Consider the following 22,783-nt stretch of genomic DNA (forward strand, 5'->3'; position numbering starts at 1 on the left):
AAGATTCACTGCTTTCTTTTTTGACAAGTCTCACTCTATTGGCCAGGCTGGAGTGCAATGGCATGATATCGGCTCGCTGCAACCTCCGCCTCCTGGGTACAAATGATCCTCTGCCTCAGCCTCCCAAGTGACTGGGACTACAGGATCATGACACCATAAATCCAACTACTTTTTGTATTTTTAGTAAAGATGGGTTTTCACCACATTGGCAAGGCTTGTCTCAAACTCCTGGCCTCAAGTGATCTGCCAGCCTCAGCCTCCCAAAGTTCTGGGATTACAGGTGTGAGCCACCACACCCAGTCAAAAACTCACTGCTTTTTAACGCTAGAACATCTCTACCTGAGGTGAATAAATAACTATTATAGCTAATCCTATCATTTGACTAAATACCATTACATGTAGATTAACAATGCATTTATTAGGATAACTATAGTATTAAAACTTGCCAGAAAGGCTGGGCGTGGTGGCTCATGCCTGTAATTCCAGCACCTTGGGAAGTCGAGGTGGTGGATCACCTGAGGTCAGGAGTTTGAGACCAGCCTGGCCAACTTGGCGAAATCTCACCTCCACTAAAAATATAAACATTAGCTGGGTGTGGTGGCATGCACCTGTAATCCCAGCTACTCCGGAGGCTGAGGCAGGAGAATGGTTTGACCCTGGGAGGCAGAGGTTGCAGTGAGCCAAAATGGTACAAACTGCACTCCAGCCTGGGTGACAAGAGTGAGACTCCATCTCAAAAAAAAAATAAAAAAAATAAATAAAATAAAACTTGCCAGAATTACATCAATGTCAAAAGTAAGGTATCTCTCCAACTTCATACAAATATGGTTACAGATTTTATTTTATTTTTTGGGACAGAGTCTGGCTCTGTTGGCCAGGCTGAATGCAATGGCGCGATCTCGGCTCACTGCAACCTCCGCCTCCCGGGTTCAAGCGATTCTCCTGCCTTAGCCTCCTGAGTAGCTGGGACTACAGGCATGTACCACCACACTAGGCTAATTTGAGATGGGGTTTCACTGTTAGCCAGGATGGTCTCCATCTCCTGACCTCGTGATCCACCCGTCTCAGCTTCCCAAAGTGCTGGGATTATAGATGTGAACCACCACACCAGGCCCCATTTTATTCTTTTTGAGACAGATCTTCCTGTTACCCACGCTGGACTGCCATGCCAACATCTTGGCTCACCGTATATGGTTTATGGATTTCAATTGGCTGCTTTTTTCTTTAAATTTTTGCCAATGAGATAAAATACCGCATTGAAAATAAGCGGTATTTATTTGCTCATTCACCCTCCCTTGTATGCACTGGCACACATGGTGAAGCAGTTAGTCAAACACAAGACTCAGAAAGACCACCACTTGGAGAATGTTCAATAAAATGTCACGTGAGCTGTACACGAGGCCTGTACGTGAACAGCAAACATTAGCAAGGCACTTGGTGACTCTACCAATGCTCAGAGAACAGCCTGCATCACGCCCTCAGCTGCCATATTAACTCTACTTTGCATTTTCTTGCTTTTTTTGAGACGGAGTCTCACTCCATCACCCAGGCTGGAGTGTAGTGGCGCAAGCTCGGCTCACCACAACTTCCGCCTCTGGGGTTCCTGATTCCCCTGCCTCAGCCACCTGAGTAGCAGGGATTCCAGGTGTGCGCCACCACACCTGGCTAATTTTTGTATTTTTACTAGAGATGGGGTTTCACCATGTTGGCCAGGCTGGTCTCGAACTCCTGACCTCAAGTGATCCGCCCACTTCAGCCTCGAAAAGTGCTGGGATTTCAGGCGTGAGCCACTATGCCCAACGTTTTCTTCTTAGAAGCACCTTTAGGCCACTGTGTTAAAAGTTCTCCAAATAAAAATTAATGTATTCTTTAAGTTAAAATTTAGGTAAGGGCAAAAAAAAAAAAAAAGCATTGAATTACACTAATTACATATTCCTTATAGCCTTTAACCAGTCCTAAGAAGTCATACATAGGAGTCCTCTTCAATGTGGACATGATGTCACCACTGCTGCCATCAACGGTCAATGAACCTGGTGTGGGCAGCCACCAGTGCAGAGGGGCGATGAGAAATACCATGTGGACTCCTCACTCCCAGCTCAGGGGGCACCAGGAGGCAGACAAGGCTGCACCTGAAGCTCTCTTCAAGTTTTCTTTCCATCAAACATTTAAAATGTATTTGATCCAGGCCAGGCGCAGTGGCTCACGCCTGTCATCCTAACACTTTGGGAGGCTGAGGTGGGTGGATCACCTGAGGTCAAGAGTTCAAGACCAGCCTGGCCATCATGGTGAAACCCCATCTTTTAAAATAAAAATAAATAAAATAAATTTGATCGAAAGAATTAAGTCTCAAGGCTGGGTGCAGTGGCTCACGCCTGTAATCCCAGCACTTTGGGAGGCTGAGGCGGGCGAATCGCCTCAGATCAGGAGTTTGAGACCAGCCTGACCAACACGCCAAAACCCTATCTCTGTAAAAAAATACAAAAATTAGCCGGGTGTGGTGGCGCATGCCTGTAGTCCCAGCTACGTAGGAGGCTGAGGCATGAGAATCACTTAAACACGGGAGGCAGAGGCCGCAGCGAGCCGAGATTGTGTCACTGCACTCCAGTCTGGACTCTGTCCCTGTCTGAAAAAAAAAAAAAAAAAGACTTGAGCCTCAGGAAGTTACCAGACATAGCTCATAAAACCAGCTGTCTCAAAGACGGTATTATCTTTATTAAAAAACGGATACATATAGCAGCAGTTACAAAACAGAGTTCATTAAAGGCGTTGTACAACATTGTCAACTGATAGTGTGGAGAGGGTAGCACCCTGCTCAGCTGGCTGTGGGCTCTGCACGACGCTTGCCCACAACCACCTGCTCCACTTGGTACCATGCAGCCCAGAGCACCCCAGGGGGAGAGCCACGCCACGGCGGCCCTCCACAGCTTCAAGCTTTTGTTGTCGTTGAGTCCCTCAGGTCAAGTAGCACCTTCCATAGCAGCATCGGGAGCACGCACTGGTGTCTGGAGGTGGCTGGTGTACTTGACCCACTTATTTAAAAAAACCTATAAGCATTCAATAAAAAATATTTTGCCCTGTCCGATGCCATCCATAGAAATACATCTGTTGTGGAAGAAACACTCTCCCATTTAGGTATCTGTCAAAGCGAACGCACGCCTCCGCTGCAGAGGACAGAAGAGAACGTGGGGCAGGCGATTCTGCGTGACTGTCTTTGGTGAAGGCTGGGGTGTCATGCCATTTCTGGCCCGTTGCTCTGCTTCTTACTGCTCTGTGGAGGGGTGAGAAGCCCGCTGGGGAGAGGAGAAGCCCTATTTTGTTCAGACAACATGGCTTTCTTGGCTCGGGCTTTGTCCTACCGGTAAGATAAAAAGGGACAATGTTAAATTAGAAAATATTCTTGGGCTTCAACTAACATAGGCTTTTTAACTTAAATTTTTTGGGCCTGGCATGGTGGCTCATGCCTATAATCCTAGCACTTTTTGGGAGGTCGAGGTGGGAGGATCACAAGGTCAGGAGTTCGACACCAGCCTGATTAACATGGTGAAACCCCTGTCTCTACTAAAAAAAATACAAAAATTAGCCAGGCATGGTGCCGCCCACCTGTTATCCCAACTACTCGGGAGGCTGAGGCAGGAGAACTGCTTGAACCTGGGAGGTGGAGGTTGTGGTGAGCCGAGATCGCACCATTGCACTCCAGCCTGGGCGACAGAGAGAGACTCTGTCTCAAAATAAATAAATTAATTAATTAACAAATAAATAAAAAATAAAAAATAATTTTTAAAAAATTTAAAATTTTTTGAGATAGTCTTGTGTTGCTCAGGCTGGAGTAAGGTGGTGCAATCTCGGCTGACTGCCAACTTCCACCTCCTGGGTTCAAGGGATTCTCTTGCCTCAGCTGCCCGAGTAGCTGGGATTACAGGCACCCACCACCATGCCCAGCTAATTTTTGTATATTTCATAGAGACGGGGTTTTGACATTTTGGCCAGGCTGGTCTTGAACTCCTAACCTCAGGTGATCTACCTGCCTTGGCTTCCCAAAGTGCTGGGACTACAGGCATGTGCAATCATGCCTGGCTAGTTTTTTTAGGAACTAGGTCTCCCTATGTTTCCCAGGCTCGTCTCAGACTTCTGGGCTCAAACGACCCTCCTGCCTTGGCCTCCAAAAGCCAGTGTGTCTGGCCACTATGTCTTTTTCCATGGAGGTGAGGGAAGGGAAAAAAATATATCCAACAATTTAAAACTCTGTGGTCTATATGATACAGCATCAATTTGCTAGAATTTTTCTTGTTCAAGGAATTAAAATTGGAGGTTTTTGAGATATTTGCAGCCTACCTGAAGGAAAGTGAAGAGTTTATTTAGGCATTTTTTTTTTTTTCCTTTGAGACATCATTTTGCGCTGTTGCCCAGGCTGGAGTACAGTAGCATGATCTCGCTCACTGCAACATCCACCTCCCAGGTTCAAGTGATTGTCCTGCCTTAGCTTCTCAAGCAGCTGGGACTACAGGTGCCCACCACCATACCTGGCTAATTCTTGCATTTTTAGTAGAGACATGGTTTCACCTTGTCGGCCACGCTGGTCTCGAACTCCTAGCCTCAAGTGATCCACCCACCTCGGCCTCCCAAAGTGCCGAGATTCCGGGGCTGAGCCACCTTGGCCAGCCTACGTAGGCAGTTTTCAGAATTTGTCTGGGCAAGAGGGACTGAAAGGAGGAGCGACACTGACCAGCAAATCCAAGCTGTCTCTGTGGGTCTGTATGTTGTGTGCGTCTTCATCGGCGACGCCCCTGAAGTGCTTCAGTTTTGAGGTCCCCGTCTCCCTTATAACCATGGCAAATGGAACCATCCACTTGGCACAGTTCTCTATGTCGCACCATTCATATCCTGCGGTGAAGACGTCGTGGGCTCGATTTGAGGCTGACAACCGGATGTCACCCTGGCCCGCCTTGTTTGTGCATGCATGGGAAAGCCAACTCACCTGAAACCTTTTCCATCAATTCAGATGAAGAGAAATGATACACGGCCGAAGCAGCGAGGATACCGTAAGGAAATTCGAGGCAGTCGACGTCCAGGACACAGAGATCCAACAGCTACGGAGAAGAACAGAACGCTGAGATGGACGCCACCGCCCGCCAGTTCTCGAGTTCCTCACTCCAGCTGCAGGGAAGGTGGCCCCACGGACGGGATGGATCCACTTACCTCTGCAATCTGTATAAAGGTTTGCTGGGGATACTGTGGCAGTAGCACCTCATGGATGTCATTTAGATATGCAACCTGCATGTACACATTCAGCCAGGACACAATAGTCAGGGGACTTAAACGCCACTTAAGGGCCTAAAGGAAAACAGAGAGAAAAGAGACCGATGATTAGGAGAAGTTCAAAATGCAGCCGTGTTACACGCCACAATGTGTCCAGCTGGAGAACACCTCCCAGGGGCACTCACAAGTCAGGTGGAAAAGATATGACGTACACATTTAAAAAACGGCCAGAAAAGTCACCGGAACCCACCTTCATAATCATTAACTCCATGGTAAGAATCTCATCTCCTGAACACGCTCCGTCTGTCACATACGCAAACTGGTGCAACTTTGGAGGATAGATTTCCTGAAAGGAATGGAAAGGAAGATAGCACTAGCACCAAAGACCATCCCTAACAGTCTCAATGTATAATGCATCCAAAATGACTCCTCGGCACCCTGGCGTGGAAAGAGAGGACAAACTGATGGGATTAACACAGAAGCCACTCCAATGGTTCAACGTGTATTCGTTGTTTAAAAAGAAAAAAAAAAAAAAATGGGCCGGGCACGGTGGCTCACACCTGTAATCCCAGCACTTTTGGTGGCTGAGGCCGGCAGATCATGAGGTCAAGAGATCGAGATCATCCTGGCCAACATAGTAAAATCCCGTCTCCACGAAAATACAAAAATTAGCTGGGTGTGGTGGTGCATACCTATAGTCCCAGCTACTTGGGAGGATGAGGCAGGAGAATTGCTTGAACCCAGGAGGCAGAGGTTGCAGTGAGCCGAAATCGCACCACTGCACTCCAGCCTAGCACCTGGTGACAGAGTGAGACTCTGTCTCCAAAAAAAGGCTGGTCTGATGGTAGTGGGTTATCAGAACTTATTAACGGTAGTATTGGCCGGGCGCAGTGGCTCATGCTTGTAATCCTAGCACTTTGGGAGGTCAAGGTGGGTGGATCACCTGAGGTCAGGATTTCGAGACCAGCCTGGCCATCATGATGAAACCCCAACTTTAAAAAAAAAAAATTTTTTTAATTAAAAAAAACACACACACACACACACACATTAGTATCATTAAAATTGGTATACAACCCCCCCCCCAATTGCTAAATTTGACTGGCTTAAAAAAAAAATCTCACCCCTTCCCTTAAATAGGTGGACAGAACTTTGACCCATTGTAGGTACTTTTGAACCAAAATAGCCCCTTTTTAGTACCTTTAACACGTTTGAAAGTTAGGCCCATACACCCTCTGATAATCATACAAAAATTGTTAATCTTTTTTTTTTTTTTTTTGAGATAGAATTTCCCTCTGTTGCCCAGGCTGAAGTGCAGTGGTGGGATCTCGGCTCACTGCAACCTCTGCCTCTTGGGCTCCAGCAATTCTCCTGCCTCATCCTCTTGAGTAACCAGGATTACAGGCGTGAACCACCACACCTGGCTAATTTTTGTATTTTTAGCACAAATGGAGTTTTACCATGTCTCAAACTCCTGGCCTCAAGTGATCCATCCACCTTGGCCTCCCAAAGTGTCGGGATTATAGACATGAGCCACCATCCTGGGCCCAAAATTTTAATCTTAGTTCAAAGTTCAATTTTTTTTTTTTTTGGCTCAATGTACATCTTCCATATCTTCACTGTTTTTCTCTTTCCTGGTTACTTTCCAGCGTCTTCTCTTTTTTGCATGTGTCTTAACTTTACAGGGTTGCAAATTAGAAAAATTCAGGATGAATGCTATAGACAAAGCACCAACCTCTTCCCCCAATTTCAGTGGAGCTCAAGAAATAATACACATCATATAACAAATATTTGAAAAGCACTTACCTCAAGTTTGGCTGCTATAAATAAAGATGAAATCCCAATAAGTTGTAAAAGAGTTTTTACGACATTTTCTTGTGTCGCCATATACCGGTCAAAGAAATCTTGTGCCAAGTAAAAGGTCTCCCTGTGAAGCTTGTAGACTTCACACACCTGAAAACACATGTAGTCAGTTTTAGAACAGTTACTTGAGGGAGTGGGGGAAAAACAACTTGTACTGATTTTGGTGAAGAACAGTATAGGACAATATTAAACGGAAAGTTCCTGAAATCAACAATTGATATGTGTTTGGGTTTTTTTTTTTTTTTTTTGAGAGAACATCTTATTCTGTCGACCAGAATAAGACAGTACAGTGTCTTATTGCTGGAGTGCGGTGTTGTGATCTTGGTTCACGGCAACCTCCACCTCCTAGGCTCAAGCGATTCTCTTGCTTCAGCCTCCTGAGTAGCTGAAATTACAGGCACCCACCACCACACCCAGCGAATTTTTGTATTTTTAGTAGAGAGGGTGTTTCACCATATTGGCCAGGCTGATCTCGAACTCCTGACCTCAAGTGACCCGCCTGCTTTAGCCTCCCAAAAAGTGCTGGGATTACAGGCATGAGCCACTGTGCCCAGCCTAACAACTGATTGTCTCAAAAAAAAAAAAAAAAAACTGAGTCTTGCTCTGTCACCGGGGTAGAGTGCAGTAGAGCAATCTCGGCTCACTGCAACCTCCATCTCCTGGTTTAAGCAATTCTCCTGCCTCAGCCTCCCAAGTAGCTGGGACTATAGGCGTGCACCACCACACGCAGCTAATTTTTTGTATTTTTAGTAGAGACGGGGTTTCACCATGTTGACCAGGATGGTCTTGATCTCTTGACCTCATGATCCGCCTGCCTCGGCTTCCCAAAGTGCTGGGATTACAGGCGTGAGCCACTGGTCCCGGTTGATAGGTTTTAAATTAGGGGACCTGGCCTGTCCCACCCTCACCTGCCCAGAATGTGAATCATCCATCCCCTTGCCCGCACATCCCCGTGGAGTAGGCCACCTGCTTGTTAGTCACTCAGTAGCACACAGGTTATCAGATGGACTGTTACAGCACAGCAGTGCTGGTGTTCAAGCAGCCCTTATTTTACTGGATAATGGCCCCACAGGGCAAGAGTAGTGATGCTGGCTGTTTGGAAATGCTAAGAGAAGGCGTGAAGTGCTTTCTTTCAGTGAAAACGTGAAAGGAGAGGATTGAAAACAGCATATCCAGAGTTCAGTATTATCTGTGGCTTCAGGCCTCTCCTATGGTTCTTGGGACATACCCCCGGGGATGAGGGGTACTTCTGTAGGTACACACTCAACGTCTACGTGTTTTCATGAAATGGATCTGGCTGAGATGTCCTTCCACTTCATAAGAAAAACCCACTTCTCACACATTCAAGTCATACTAGGTTGTCTAGGAAGCTTCCCTTAATCAAGAAACTATAAGCTACTGCAATTCATCCAAGACAGACATATACTACCGCCAGGCGCAGTGGCTCCCAAGGTCAGGAGTTGAAGACCAGCCTGGCCAAAATGGTGAAACACTATTGCTACTAAAAATACAAAAAATTAGCTGGGCATGGTGGTGGGCACCTGTAATCCCAGCTACTCAGGAGGCTGAGGCAGAGAACTGCTTGAACCCAGGAGGCGGAGGTTGCAATGAGCCAAGATCCTGCTGCTGCACTCCAGCCTGGGCAACAGAGCAAGACTCCATCTCAAAAAACTTTTGATTCACTGTTAATCAAAAAACCTTTAATTAACTTTTGATTAACCGTTAAAGAGAAATAAAATAGTGTGGATCAAAGAAAAAATCTGAGTTGGGTGCAGTAGCTCACACCTGTAATCCCCAGCACTTTGGGAGGCTGAGGCAGGAGGATCCAATGATCCCAGGAGTTCGAAACCAGCCCGGGCAACATAGTGAGACCCCATCTCAACAAAAAGTAAAAAAAATTGGCAGGGCGTAGTGGCTCATGCCTGTAGTCCCAACTACTGGGAGGCTGAGGCAGGAGGACTGTGGGAGTCCAGGAGGTTAAGCCTGCAGTGAGCCACGACTGAACCACTACACTCCAGCCTGGGTGACACAGCAACTCTTGTCTCAAAATACAGAAGTCACTCCCATGGTTCAAATACCTTTAAAAACATGCTAAAAAAAATTGACACATGGTCTCATGGTCACTCAGGCTGGAGCGCAGTGTTACTGTCATGGCAGACTGCTGGTTCCAAGAATCCTCCGGTCTCATCCTCCCCAGTAGCCACTGTGCCCTGACGGTTTTTTATTTTTTGTTAAGATGGGGTCTTACTATGTTGTCCAGTCTGGTCTCTAAATCCTGGGCTCAAGGGATCCTTCTGCCTTGGCCTCCCAAAGTGCTGGGATTACAGATGTGAGTCACCATGCCCAGCCGGGATCTGAACAATGTATCTTATTAGAAAAAAAGGGAATGGTAAGAAAAGGGAATGGGTTCCAAGAAGTTAAAAAGGAGCAAAGTCAGATCTGTTTTAAGATAAGCTTGTTCATATACGTTTACAATTTGTGATAGTAGCTATCAAAGTGGTGATACGTGCATCCCATTGGACACATTTAAAAGCAATTTTAGCCGGGCGCCCTGGCTCACAAGGCTGGGAGTTCAAGACCAGCCTGGCCAACATGGTGAAACCCCCTCTCTTCTAAAAATACAAAAATTACCCGGGCGTGGTGGCGTGCACCAGTAATCCCAGCTACTCAGGAGGCTGAGGCCAGGAGAATCGCTTGAACCCGGGAGGCGGAGGATGCAGTGAGCTGAGATCGTGCCACTGTACTCCAGCCTGGGTAACAACAGAACGAGACTCCCATCTCGAAAAAAAGAAAAAAAAAGAGCAATTGAATGAACACAATGAACAAATCTGAAATGTCCAATAGTTACAATTTATCGGAAAACATAACCTTAATAATTATTTAAACTTTGCTGGAAAAAATTAGATGCGAATTTTAAAACATCCGAAAGGTAAAACGATTTTAGCAATTCTTGATAAGACTACAAGCAAAACCGAAGCCCACCACGGTAAATATACCATACAGCTTCAGAGATGGAGCACGTGTCAATGGAATCAACCACACAGAGGTCTTAATACACAAAAATGCTGGAAATGCTCAGTGCTTTCAAAAAGTGAACAGGAAGACTCAAGCTCACCTCCATTAACCAATCCAGAAGAATTGCTCGCATTTTTGGCTGCAGAAGAGGGTGTTGCTCAAGAAAGTGCTTATCCCTTAAGTATGTCTTTTCCTTGTTTAACATGATTTTCCAGACTTCCTCTCTATTTGCCCAGCTACAACAAAACACACAACAAAAGGGTTAAGAATGCGTCCACGTTGTGAGGGATAAGGGGGAGCATGGACTAAGAGACCGGCAAGCCACATGGCAGAGTCGGCACTGACCTCAGTACAGGCAGTGGGGAACCTCTGGACGGTGCGATATGCCGAGGCTTGCATATGGAGTTTGGGTAAACCAGCTCATCTTCTTCTTTGTCAGGTGTGGGGATTAGAGAGCAGGGGTCCACACAGACTGCGTTATTGTCCCAAGCCTGTAAGTGAGAAATACACAGGAGAGGTGCACTAAGATGTAAACAGCTCTTACATTACCCGGAAACATTCCAAATTCACTTGCAACTCAGTAAGATACTGGGCATGACTTCTGCTTGGTTTTTAACCAGTACAACCCATCTACTAAAATGTCTTAAAACAAAATTGTCAATCAAAATATTTACATAACACTTTGGAAGGCTGAGACGGGCGGATGACGAGGTCAGGGGGTTGAGACCAGCCTGATCAACATGGTGAAACCCGGTCTCTACTTAAAACTACAAAATTTAGCCAGGCGTGGTGGTGCACACCTGTAATCTCAGCTACTTGGGAGGCTGAGGCAGGAGAATTGCTTGAACCCAGGAGGCAGAGGTTGCGGTGAGCTGACATTGCACCATTGCACTCCAGCCTGCGTGACAGAGCGAGACTCCGTCTCAAAAAAAAAAAAATTCTAGATCTGAACACATTTGGATATACGGAAAAAAAAATTTACATAAGCACTTTACATTCATAAGTATAAAAGATCAAAAATGTAAATTGGCTGCTATGTGTATTAAACTCCTCTCAGTTTAAAACAAAAACCTACCAAATGTGACAGTTTCTTTCTGTTGCAGGACCAGCCAAATATGTTAAACAGTAAGGACTTTTCGTTTTCCTTAACTCGAAACAAACAGAGTGAACATCCACCTAGTTAAAACCAAATCAAGGCCGGACACAGCGACTCACGCCTGTAATCCCAGCACTTTGAGAGGCCAAGGCAGGTGGATCACCTGAGGTCAGGAGTTCGAGACCAGCTTGATCAACATAGAGAAACCCCATCTTTACTAAAAATAACAGAAACTTTGATGAAGATACTAGGCAGGTAACAATCCCACTAGCATGGAATCCACATGAAAGTCTGAGACTCAGCATTCTCTTTCTTTCTTTTTTTTCTTTTATTTTTGAGACAGGGTCTCCCTTTGTTGCCCAGGCTGGAGTGCAGTGGTGTGATCTCCGCTCATTGCAACTTCTGCCTCCTGGGGTCAAGCAATCCTCCTGCCTCAGCCTCCTGGGCAGCTGGGACTATAGGCACGTGTGACCACACCCAGCTAATTTTTCTATTTTTTTTTTTTTTTGTAGAGATGGGGTTTCATCATGTTGTCCAGGCTGGTTTTGAACTCCTGGACTCAAGCCATCCTCCCACCTTGTCTTCCGAAAGTGCTGGGATTACAGGCCTGAGCCACTGTACCCCACATTTTTCTTTTAAAGCAGAGACCACCAGCCAACCTGGTGAAACCCCGTCTTTACCAAAAACACAAAAATTAGCTGGGCATGGTAGCGGGTGCCTGTAATTCCCGCTCCTCAGGAGGTTGAGGCAGGAGAATCACTTCAACCCAGGAGGTGGAGGTTGCAGTGAGCCAAGATCACGCCATTGCACTCCAGCCTGGGCGACAGAGCTGTCTCAAAAAAGAAAGAAAAAAAGCAGAGAACATTAATATTGACTGAAGAACAAAACAAGACAACCGGGGTCACAAGAAATGAACGTGGCCTCAAAGACACAGCACATAGTGGCGACCACAGCACACAGGCCCCCTTCAGAGGGAAGCCCAAGCACTTTCAGTTAGAAGAGCAAAGCCAGATAAAGCTCTTCTCCACCCAATGTACAAAGAATTGGGCTTGCAAATTATCCATGACTGCTCCTGCCAACAGCTGTGTGAGCAAGCCTGCTTCCTTTCAGTTCTAGTACCATGTGCGGGTGGCATTTCCTTGACTCGAAAAGGGTCACATTACAACCGCTGTAAGTTGTTCTTCATTCAGGAAGAATGAATTCTGGTCTCAAAGGCATAAAGCTGGGTGCCACCCTCTACAGCCAGATGGCTGACACATCTCAGAGCAAGCCTTTGGATAGAAACGAGTCCAGCCAACAGTTCGCAAACAAACTAGGTGAACCACCAGCAGACGAATGGTTTCCAAAGTTGGCCTTTTTAGGGACCAGCGGACGAGGGAGAGTAAGTCTACGTCTTTTACTTGAGCGTACACCAAGTTTCAAAGCAAGACCCGTCTGACTTTATTTAGGAAGGAATTAGGTAACAGCAAGAGACCAATGGGATTCCTAACCACTCTGACTCCTCATACTACTTTTTTTCCTTATGAGGATTATTTTCTGAAAAGTAACAGTCCAGGATTCCACTTCAATGGAAAGACTGGGTCTCATGCAAAAAAATTAAAAGGATCTCAGATAAAAGGGTATTCTTTTCATTAAGAACAGCCTAAGATGAAAATCAAAATGGCTCCATGTGGTCTTGATGAAGCACTTTCATGAGAGTTTAGCACTGTGGCTCCAAGTAGCTCAGGATTGTCGTACTGGGGTTAAGTATGATAACTCCAGAGAAAAGTTCTGTATGTGAACAGGGAAAAGATTCTGTTGTACCCCAGAGTTCTAGTTTCATGAATCTTCACAGAGAAATAACAAAGATACTGCTCCATAAACAGACAGCGAATGTTTAAGCTATCTACTCTACAAAATGCATAGAAATCTGTTACCATTAATCTCTGGATAACCACAAAAGTGCCTTCTAGTGGGAAATGATATGGCTATTCCAGTAGCACAGCGATTCATGCTCTGTGGCCAGGGGGCAGAGCCACAGTCTGTCCCAGGCACCCTCGTCACTGCTCAAGCTATCCTTGAGAACAGATACGCTTCTAAAACTCCAAGGATGCAACCGGGACGGCCCTGCTTCACCGACGGTTGGAAGTTTCTTTTCTATTCAAAACACAGCTGGGAAAATAAACAATCCTGAATTTCACAAAGTCAGGATTCATTTTATAATACCTACAAAATCCACTTGCTTGATTTGAACATACTTTTTTTTTTTTTTAAGGGGAGAAAAAGAAAACGGGATATGCCATCTCATTTCCTTTTCTGAAATGACTTCTTGGAAGGAAGACTTCTTTGAAATCAGCAACTCTTCCTTCGATATTCAGGGGATTCCCCCTCGGAAATGCTCATTTTGGGGGGCCTTAATGTGCAGTGACAGTGGTTACCGTGAACACAGCCCATTGCTTTGAAACCCTTCAGGCATCCCCACGAACTACCCTGGCTGCTGTTCTGCTAAGTGACCTGCTAACCTAGCTGGGATCTCTGCACTCAGGTCAAACACTGTTTCTGTTCAGCATTTATCTGTGATAGAGTCAGAAGGCCTGACCAGCCAGTTTAGAGATAGGCTGCTCCCCCTACTCCTGCCATAACTACAGTCTCCAGCCATTTCTGAAAGTAAAGAGATAGTACAAGCTTTTTCTGCAAGAAACTTCTAATATTACAATGATGATCACACTGCAGGCAGGAAATTTGGCAGGAATTCCATAAGGAGAGGAAAGAAAAGCCATCAAGAAAATGTGTTGAGACACCACCTATCATTACACAGAATGGTCCACTGATACGCTTGCTGAGGTCAGGCTGAGCTGGGGATCAATGCAGGTAATTGCTGCAGGGGCTAGAAGAACTTCCAGGGCCAGAAAGAGGAGAATTTGAAACCTGACCTAAAGAAGATGAGGAGGTTCTTAAGCACCACGACAAACAAAATAGGCATAGATGGTGGGTGGGGGACAGGGAGCGGGGGAAGCTGTTGCTTATGAACACACAGGAACCCTTCCCCAATTCACCAACTTTTACGGACAAGGCCGAGTGCCCAACTTTGCCCCTGGATGGCACAGGACTCTGGATTACTTTCTTCCTGAATCTCAGTTTCCTCCCAGGCAGAAGGGAGGAGTGAACAATGTGATGTCCACGCCGGTTGTTCCAGGCATCAGCACATATCTGTAACCTCAGATGGTGCCAGTCAGGAACACCAGGCTTCCTGGAATCCCAGGACTGGCAGAGGCTGGTGCCCACTGACAGGTACAGTGCTGGGCCATATGGGCTGTGGCTGTATTCGAGAAACGAATTCTCACCAGAGTGTCTTCAACATGAAACCCCATGTGACCCACAGAGAGCACAAGGACCTCCACAGAGGCCCAACCTCGGGCGGACCTACCTGGCTCCCACATTGGTCCCTCGCCGTCCTGTCGATTTTGGCCATGTCTTCATCTGGGTCCTGCAAAAACTAACATGAAGCCACCCCCACGGCCCCAAGGAAACACATCGAACAAGACAAAAAAAGAGAGAGAACAGAAGAGAAAGTTGATCAGGTTATGAGCACCGTTCCTGCCCAAGGGACCCCCGCCCCCGCAGGCAGAGCCAAGTTGGGTACCCAGGTGAGATGGGGGAGTGCTCCCCAACCTGTCTCCTTTGTACTCACAACGGCCACGTTTGCCTTCCTCTTCCTGGAGCGAGCCGAGAACTCCGCGCCGCCGTCCTCCTTCATGGTGTCCCGCTCCTTCGCATCCCTGTGGACCCGGGTGGCACCGGGCCGGGTGAGCACCCGTGGCTGCCCCTCCCCCACGCCACCCGTCCCGCCCCGTCCGGCCCCGCGGCGCGGGCACTCACCGCTCCCTGCGCTCCCTCGGCATGGTGGGGCTGCTCCGGCCTGAGGCCTGCGGGGCGGCGCGGGGTGAGGCGGCAGCGGGGTCAGGCCGTGGGCCCGGCACCCCTCCCCCACGCGCTCGCGGGCGGCCGGGCGGGCCGGGAAGATGGCCGATGGTGGGGTGGCCTGTCACCCGCGACCCACCCGCGCCCCGCACCCCTGCCGACCCCGACCCCGGGGGACCCGCCGCCCACCCCCCGTCCGTCGCCTCCCGGGGCCCGGGCTGCCTCAGTGTCCCCTCCACCCCTCTCCGCCGCGCTCCCAGCACCCTCCCGGGACGCCCCTCGCTGCCGCCCGGGGACCCGCGACCCGGTCGCACCCCGCCCCCACCCAGATCCCCGGCGCGATCCGGGCCCCGGGAGTCCCTGCCCGCAACCCGCAGCGGGAGCCTCACCAGGATCGTGTCCGCGGCGGGCAGCGCGCTCCAGCCCCGGCAGGCGGCGGCGGCGGCGGCGGCGGCGACGGCGGCGGGAGGCGGCGGGCCGAGCGCGCGGCGGTGGCGGGATCCGCGCCTGCCCCCTACACCGCGCTGGCGGCCGCGCCGGCTGCTCCTGCGCCCGGCTCAGAGCGGGACATTTAAAATCCCTGCGCGCGGAACCGGCCCCGGCCCGCCCTCGCACCGCCCCGCCGCAGCTCCCAGCCCCTCAGCGGCCGCGCCGGGCCCGGGGCCCGCCCCACCCCGTCCCTGTCCCCGCCCCCGGGTCCGCCCCTCCGCGGCGCCGGCCAGCGAGGCGCAGGGACGGGAATCGGGGGCGGGGCCTAATTGACGGGGCGGAGCCGGCGGGCGGGGCGGGGCCAAGTGACAGGGCCTGCGCGCCGAGGGCCGGGCGGCGCGGGGCGCGGGGCGCGGGACGCGGGGCGGGGCGGCGGGCGGGACGCGGGAGAAGTCTGGCGCGCGGCAGCGAGGGGCGGGCCGCGGGCGCCGGGGGCGGGGCCGAGTGGCTCTGGAGCGGCAGAGAGCCGCGTGGCCCGCGCGGGTGGAATGTAAACACCGCGGGTGGCGCGGGTTCGGGCCTCGACGGGACCGAGCCGGGGGGATGGATGTGTGGGGGGCCTGCCTGGGGAGCGCCGCCCGCCTTTCCGCCGCGCGCGCTGTCCCGCTAGGCACGCCTTCCCCGCCCCGGGTACGCCGGGTTCCGGGCCCTGAGTCCGGGGCGGGGACATCCCCAAGGTCACCACGCCTGTGCCTGGGCCTAGAACCAAGGTTTCAGGCCGCGGGGTCTGGGGCGCCCTGGGGACCGGCTGCTATTCTTGGCCGCCTGTCCATTCATCCTTGAGTGCATTGGGTCGTTCATTCATTCATTCAACTTATATGAGAGCTCCTTCCATGCGTCCCTACCATACGCGCCCCTCGCCCTCAAGCTTTTCAGGGGCACTCTGAAGACCTTTCTGACCCTGGGATTCCCTAGCACCTATCTCTAGCTTAAAGCCTTCCAGATGAGGCCGGGCACCGTGGCTCACGCCTGTAATCCCAGCATTTTTGGAGGCCGAGACCGCCGGCCCCTTGGGGTGTTCGAGACCAGCCTGGGTAACAGCGAGACTCCCATTTCCACACAGAAAAAAAGAAACAAAATGTCTTCCAGTTGTTTCCCATCAGCTAAGGATCAAATCCATACTCCCTGTCTTGGGATACAGGCTCCACAGGACCTGGCCCTGACCCCGCCCTCAAACCTCAGGCCTCCACAGCTCCTCTGTCTTTCCTCCCTCAAGACTTGTACTTTTTCTGGGTGTGGGGAGAGGGAAGGGGTAGGGTCTCGCTTTGTTGCTCAGACTGGTCTCAAACCCCTGATCTCAAGCGATCCTCCCGCCTTGGCCTCCCAAAGTGCTGGGGGCCCAGCCCCTACACAGTCTTTTTCTCTCTCTTCTCACCTTGCCCGTCTTGCTCACTGCTGTATCCCTCGGTTCTTGGGTGCCTGGACCAAAGGAGAAACTTAAATTGTGTTTCTGAATGAAAGGCACCGGCTAAGCCCTTGCAGAGCTTGGGGGCTAATGAGAGAGACAGGTAGGGAATAATCATCACTTCAGAGTACCCTCTGTGCTCAGCTTCAGGAAGACGTGCATAGAAGGCTCCGGAACGTTCCCAGGTCCCTTCTTAAGCTAAAGTCTCAGTCCTGTCCCTCACCCTCCCCTAGTGACCTTTTTCTTGACATTAGATCCAGGGTCTTATTGAAGAGGCTCACACATTTGTGACCCCCAGGCGCTCTGAGGCCAAGGCTGCTGGGCTGCTTGCTCAGTATGGACTCACCAGGCACCTGAACCCCCCATCGTGTGCCCGTTAGGAATCACCAGTAACCGTTATCATAAACGGTATTTCCAAAAAGGACTTAGCGTTGGGCTAAGTCCTTCAAAGTATCATATTATCTCAATGAAACTTCCTAATAATCTATTCATGTTGATATCGAGGTTATCCCGTTTCACAGGTGGCAACTATCTACTCCCGAGGGTAATCGTGAAGATTGAGTGAGATAATGTAGCCCACTCCCACACAATACCTGCACACAGTAAACGCTCAATAAATGAGTTATGATAATGATGGTAGACAAGACCGTTTTCCTTAGTCATTACAGCAATGTATACTCCCTCTGGCAAAGATGGAGCCCAAATGCTCCACATCCTAGTTGACATTCATCAAGAGCAGAATTGCTACACAAGTTTTGTTATATTAATTCAATGGAATACTACACAGCAATGAATAAAAGGGACAAACTATGGACTCATGCAGCAACGTGAAAATCTCACAGACATCATGTTGAGCCCAAGAAGCCAGACACCCTTATTTGTAAGTTTCCGTTTATTTGAAATTTAAGAAAAGGCAAAATTATGCTGACAGCAGTCACCGTAAGAGTATTTACCCCTAGGGTGAGGAGTAATGGCTGGGAGAGGACCAGCGGAAACGCTAGACATGTATGTTTTGATCTGAGTGGTGGTTTCATGGCTGTGTACATGTATAAAAGCTCATTGAGTGATACATACATAAAAGCTCACACCTAGGATTTGTGCACTTTACCGAATGTATTTTATACTTCAGTAAAAATGAAAGAAATTATTATTATTATTTTTTGAGACACAGTCTCTGTTACCCAGACTGGAGTACAATGGTGCAATCTCAGCTCACTGCCACCTCTGCTTCCTGGATTCAGGTGATTCTCCTGCCTCAGCCTCCCAAGTACCTGGGATTACAGGTGCCCACCACCATCTCTGGCTAATTTGTGTATTTTTAGTAGAGACGGGGTTTCACCGTGTTGGCCAGGCTGGTCTCAAACTCCCGACCTCAGGGTGATCTGCACACCTCGGCCTCCCAAAGTATTGGGATTACAGGCGGGAGCCAGCATGCCCGACCCGATGTTTGCCTTTCTGGAGTAGCTCACCTTTGGGAGTTTGGGTTCATTCCATTCTGTGATTGCCTCAGGTCCAGAGTTCCCAAGCATTGGTCCAGACTTGGGGGAGACTGTGGATTGCATCAGAGGTGGTGAACCGGCTGCTGTGTGGGGAGGGCAGCACCTCCCCTTTGCTATGAGAGACTTTGGGAAAGTTCTCCGACCTCTCTGTGCTTTCATTTTCTCATCTGTAAAATGGGTATAATTCTAATTGTCCCATCATCATAGAGTTACTGTGAGGGGTAAGTGTATTAACACCCCTCATGTGTTTTCACCAGTATCTGGCACAAACTGCTTAATTTGTGTTGTTATTACTCATAAAGAGATTTGGAGGTTATTTGCTTAGCTTCCTACATGGTTAAGGCTCTGATGATGGATGGCAGCCACCAGGATATAAAGGTTAAAGAGAAGGAAGAGCAGGGGATTGACATGGGGAAGTCCTTTCCAGATAGAATTCCTTCACATGGGATCCTTGGGCAGCCTTGAGAGGCCTGGGAGCCTGCTTACTGATGGGCCCACGTGTATTTCACCAGGCAGCTGTGGCCTAACGTCTACCAGCTCCTCAAAGCCGTCTTAGCAGAAAGTTAAGGTTGATAGGAAAGGTGTGGGCCGTGGCTGGCAGTGGAGCTGGCTACGGCTTTGCCGTGGGGCCAAGCTGGACATCTGTGGCAGCCCGGGTGAGCCGGGCATCTTGTGAGGCTACACATGGAAATACTAGAAGAGGAGGGGCCAGCCTGTACCAGTGTGAGCTGTGAGGTGGGGACCGGGGAGGATGAACAGGACCAGGCTGTCAACCTCAGAGTGACTGCAGCCCAGCACCAGGTAACCCGAGCGTGGGAAAGCCCCAGAGGCTTGGCTCCCTGGGCGGGGCAATCTGCCTGCACAGGCTCTCCAGGCCAGCCAGGCAAGGGCCCAACCCATGCTCCCCAAGGCTTGGTTTCCACTCAGAACCGGCGGACACTGCTGTGTAGACACCAAGGTGGGAAGACTGAAAATCGATGGGTGCTTCTGGCCCGGCCTAACCTCCTCTTACACTGGGGAGCAAGCTCAGCCATCACTTCTTCGGATAGAGGCTGTGACCAGTGAAACATTCCAGGGAAAATTAAAATGGGCCTCTCAACTTAGCGTCTGATAGGATCATGATGGCAGCTGACATTTTTGGATTCTGTGCAAAGTTCAAGGTTGCAAGGAGCAGAGACAGTGGCTCACACCTGCAATCCTAGCACTCTGGGAGGCCGAAGTGGGAGGATTGCTTGAGCCCAGGAGTTTGCTCTGCCTGGGCTGCAGAGCAAGACCCTCAGCTCCACAAAAAAAAAAGGTCAAATAAATAAATAAATAAATAAAATAGTGGTGCGTGCCTGTAGTCCCGGCTACTCTGGAGGCTGAGGCAGGAGGATCTCTTGAGCCCAGGAGGTCGAGGCTGCAGTGAGCTGTGATCTCACCACTGCACTCCAGCCCAGGCGACACAGCAAGACCCTGTCACTCAAAAAGAAAAAAAAAAAAAAGAGCAGAGACTATAATTTGAAGATGCTTGAAAGAGTGGGAGTGTGTGAGGAGGTTGGGGAGGTGAGGGCGGCTGGGCAGGTATGCAGCAGGAAGCCCCCCTCACAGCACTAGCTAAGACATAAGAGTGCTCTGTTTAGTGTCTGACCGCCATAGCCTCAGCTTTCACTTAAATCTCATTTTGGGATTTCTGAAGACAGGCACAGCTGCAAGACAGAGCACGGGCTGGGAGAGCAAAGGCCCTGGCCTCTCCCTTCCGGTCAGGGTCCAGCATTTTCCTCCAAGCACCACCCTCTCTGCACTTTAATGGGGGAGGGGGCCTTGGCCAATCAGAGTTCCCCATTCCTGGCCATGCAATTGGTCAGGAGTGACCCAGGCTGGGCCAATGAGGAGCCTCAGGAGTTGCTAAGCGGATCAGAAGTGGGCCTGCAGCCATGAGGCCATCTTGCCACGTAAGTTGACCTTTCGTAGAGGGAAGTCCTTCCTGGAAAGCAGAGCCGGAGGTTCTGGGAGGCAGACTTCTGATCCCTTGAGATTCTGGATCCAATCAAGCCCAAGACTGGATTACTAGAAGCTTCCTGAAAACAGGAGCCAATTCACTGTTTTCATGTTTTGATGTAGCCAGTTGGGGTTGCACTTCTCCTAACTTGCAATCAAGATACTCGTGGGTGTCGAAGGGTGATGAGCTGTCAGTTTGTCTAGCCCTGGGCAGGCCCATTTGTGCCCACCAGTGAGCCTGCACATGGGATTGGACATTAGAGTCTTTGTCTCAATTCCCCAGGAATCCTGACTTCCCTGGCACCATCCCTTGGCCACACGCTTACATCAGTCATATGGGAATCCACTGATGACTCAGCCTGGTGGCCTTGGAAGCCCCTGTGTGCCAGTAGGGCAAGCACTAGTGGGCTGGGGTGGACTGGCATGGCCCCGTCCTCCAGGAGCCCCTGGGAACACCTCACACATTCTGTGAGCAAGCTGGGTGCTAAGCAAGCAGGACTTGACTGGCACACCACTGCCCAACCCAGCACGCTGGCAAAGCTGTAAATCTCTGGATATGGGAGAGCTTCTGGCTCAGGGGGCAATGGGATGATCTGGCACAGTTGAACCCACACATGTGCAGAGCCACAGCAGGGGGCTGTCCCCTCTGGGTGGAGCCACCTCACCCTATGTCTTTACTCCCTTAAATATCAACCTGGCCAAGGTTGTTGTCTGACCTTGGGACCTCACGTAGGAATTCAGAGCTGACTCAGAGCCTGCCTAATAGGGTCCTACATGAGGTTAGGATTAGGATTAGACAAACAGAAGAAGGCTTTGCTGAGGAGTTAGATTGAGAGCGTCCCAGGCCTGGGGGCCAGAGTGTTCCCCAGGGTCGGCTGCAGCCTCTGGACAGCCAGGTTTACTGAATAAATAAGTGCATGGATGAATGGATGGGGGCAAAGGTGAGACCTATGGAAGGCAAGAGGAAGCCAAGGAGGCCGGGAGCACCGAGTCAGGGGCGCATTCCTTCGCTGGTATTCTGGATACAAAGGAGGCTCCGCTCTCAAGGCCAGAGTTTCTCCACCTCCCAACTTCTTCCCCTCTCTTCTCCTCTGCTCTGAGAGCCTCTCCTCTCCACCTTCAGCCCTTCACGATGAATTCTATTTCTCACCTAGATCCGCTTGTTGAAAAAGTAGATTTCAATCCACTATCATAAATGGAAAAGCAGCCTCTCCACCCACAAAGAAGGGAAGTGTGAAAATATTTATAACACAGGACAGCCACGGGAGGCAGAGGCTGCTGCCTGCCCAAGGCGTGAGCCTGAGGCCCTGATCTTCCGTGTAGAGGAGGAGGTGACTGTGTGATTCCGTGTATGGGAGGTCCCCAGAGCATTCAAATTAACAGAGACAGAAAGTTGAATGGTGGTTGCCAGGGACCGGAGGAGGGACATGGGGAGTTTTTGTTTAATGCTACGGAGTTTCAGTTTTGCAAGATGAAAGAGTTCTCAGGATGGATGGTGAGAGGGCTGCAGGCTATGAATGTACATGATGTCACTGCACTGTACACCTAAAAATGGTTAAAATGGCCAATTTGATGTTAGGTGTATTTTACCAGAATTTGATTTATTTTTTTGAGACAGAGTCTCGCTCCGTTACCCAGGCTGGAGTGCAGCGGCATGATCACAGCTCACTGCAGCCTCGACTTCCCAGGCTCCAGCAATCCTCCCACCTCCAGCAAATCCTCCCACCTCCAGCAAATCCTCCCATCAAGTGGCTGGGACCACAGGCGAACCACCACGCCCGACTAACATTTGTATTTTGGGGAGAGACAGGGTCTCACTGTGTTTCCCAGGCTGATCTGGAACTGCTCAATTGATGCACCTGCCTCGGCTTTCCCAAGTGCTAGGATTATAGGCATGAGCCGCCATGCCCGGTCCCACAACTTTTTTCAAAAGGAGAAACGCAGACATTAGAGGGGTGTTAAAGCTTCTCAGCTTCAAACTGAGACTTCCCCTTTGATTAAATGGATCATTTGAAAGAGGATTTAAAAAGAAACAACTCAGTGTGTGATATTATTTCAAATTAATATATAAAACTGTGTCCAGGCCCGACGTAGTGACTCAGCACTTTGGGAGGCCAAGATGGGAGGATCGATTGAGCCCAGGAGTTCGAGACCAGCCTGGGCAACATAGCAAGACCCTCTCTCTACAAAAAAACAAAAAACAACTAGCTGGACACGGTGGTGAGTGCCTACAATCCCAGCTACTCAAGAGGTTGAGGCGGGAGAGCTGCTTGAGCCCATGAG

At 49.7% G+C, this 22,783-nt stretch overlaps 1 protein-coding gene across 2 annotated transcripts; it reads right to left on the minus strand.

The window, feature by feature from the left end:
- Positions 1-2,688: 2,688 nt before the first annotated feature.
- On the minus strand, positions 2,689-15,675 carry CCNE1 (cyclin E1). 2 transcript variants are annotated; one of them, XM_039466263.2, is made up of 12 exons: positions 15,517-15,675; positions 15,086-15,132; positions 14,898-14,985; positions 14,634-14,702; positions 10,477-10,622; positions 10,232-10,367; positions 7,060-7,206; positions 5,507-5,602; positions 5,197-5,331; positions 4,976-5,087; positions 4,724-4,881; positions 2,689-3,352 (listed from the first exon to the last, which is right to left on the minus strand). In XM_039466263.2, the coding sequence occupies exons 2-12, from the start codon at positions 15,106-15,108 to the stop codon at positions 3,230-3,232; spliced, it is 1,233 nt and encodes a 410-aa protein (XP_039322197.1). In that variant the 5' UTR covers positions 15,109-15,132; positions 15,517-15,675; the 3' UTR covers positions 2,689-3,229. The 2 variants fall into 2 exon arrangements, with proteins under 2 accessions (XP_039322197.1, XP_074240432.1); XM_074384331.1 differs by lacking the exon at positions 15,086-15,132.
- Between the last annotated feature and the right edge of the window lie 7,108 nt (positions 15,676-22,783).

This window comes from Saimiri boliviensis, chromosome 14, assembly GCF_048565385.1.
Source record: "Saimiri boliviensis isolate mSaiBol1 chromosome 14, mSaiBol1.pri, whole genome shotgun sequence".
NCBI classification, from domain to species: domain Eukaryota; kingdom Metazoa; phylum Chordata; class Mammalia; order Primates; family Cebidae; genus Saimiri; species Saimiri boliviensis.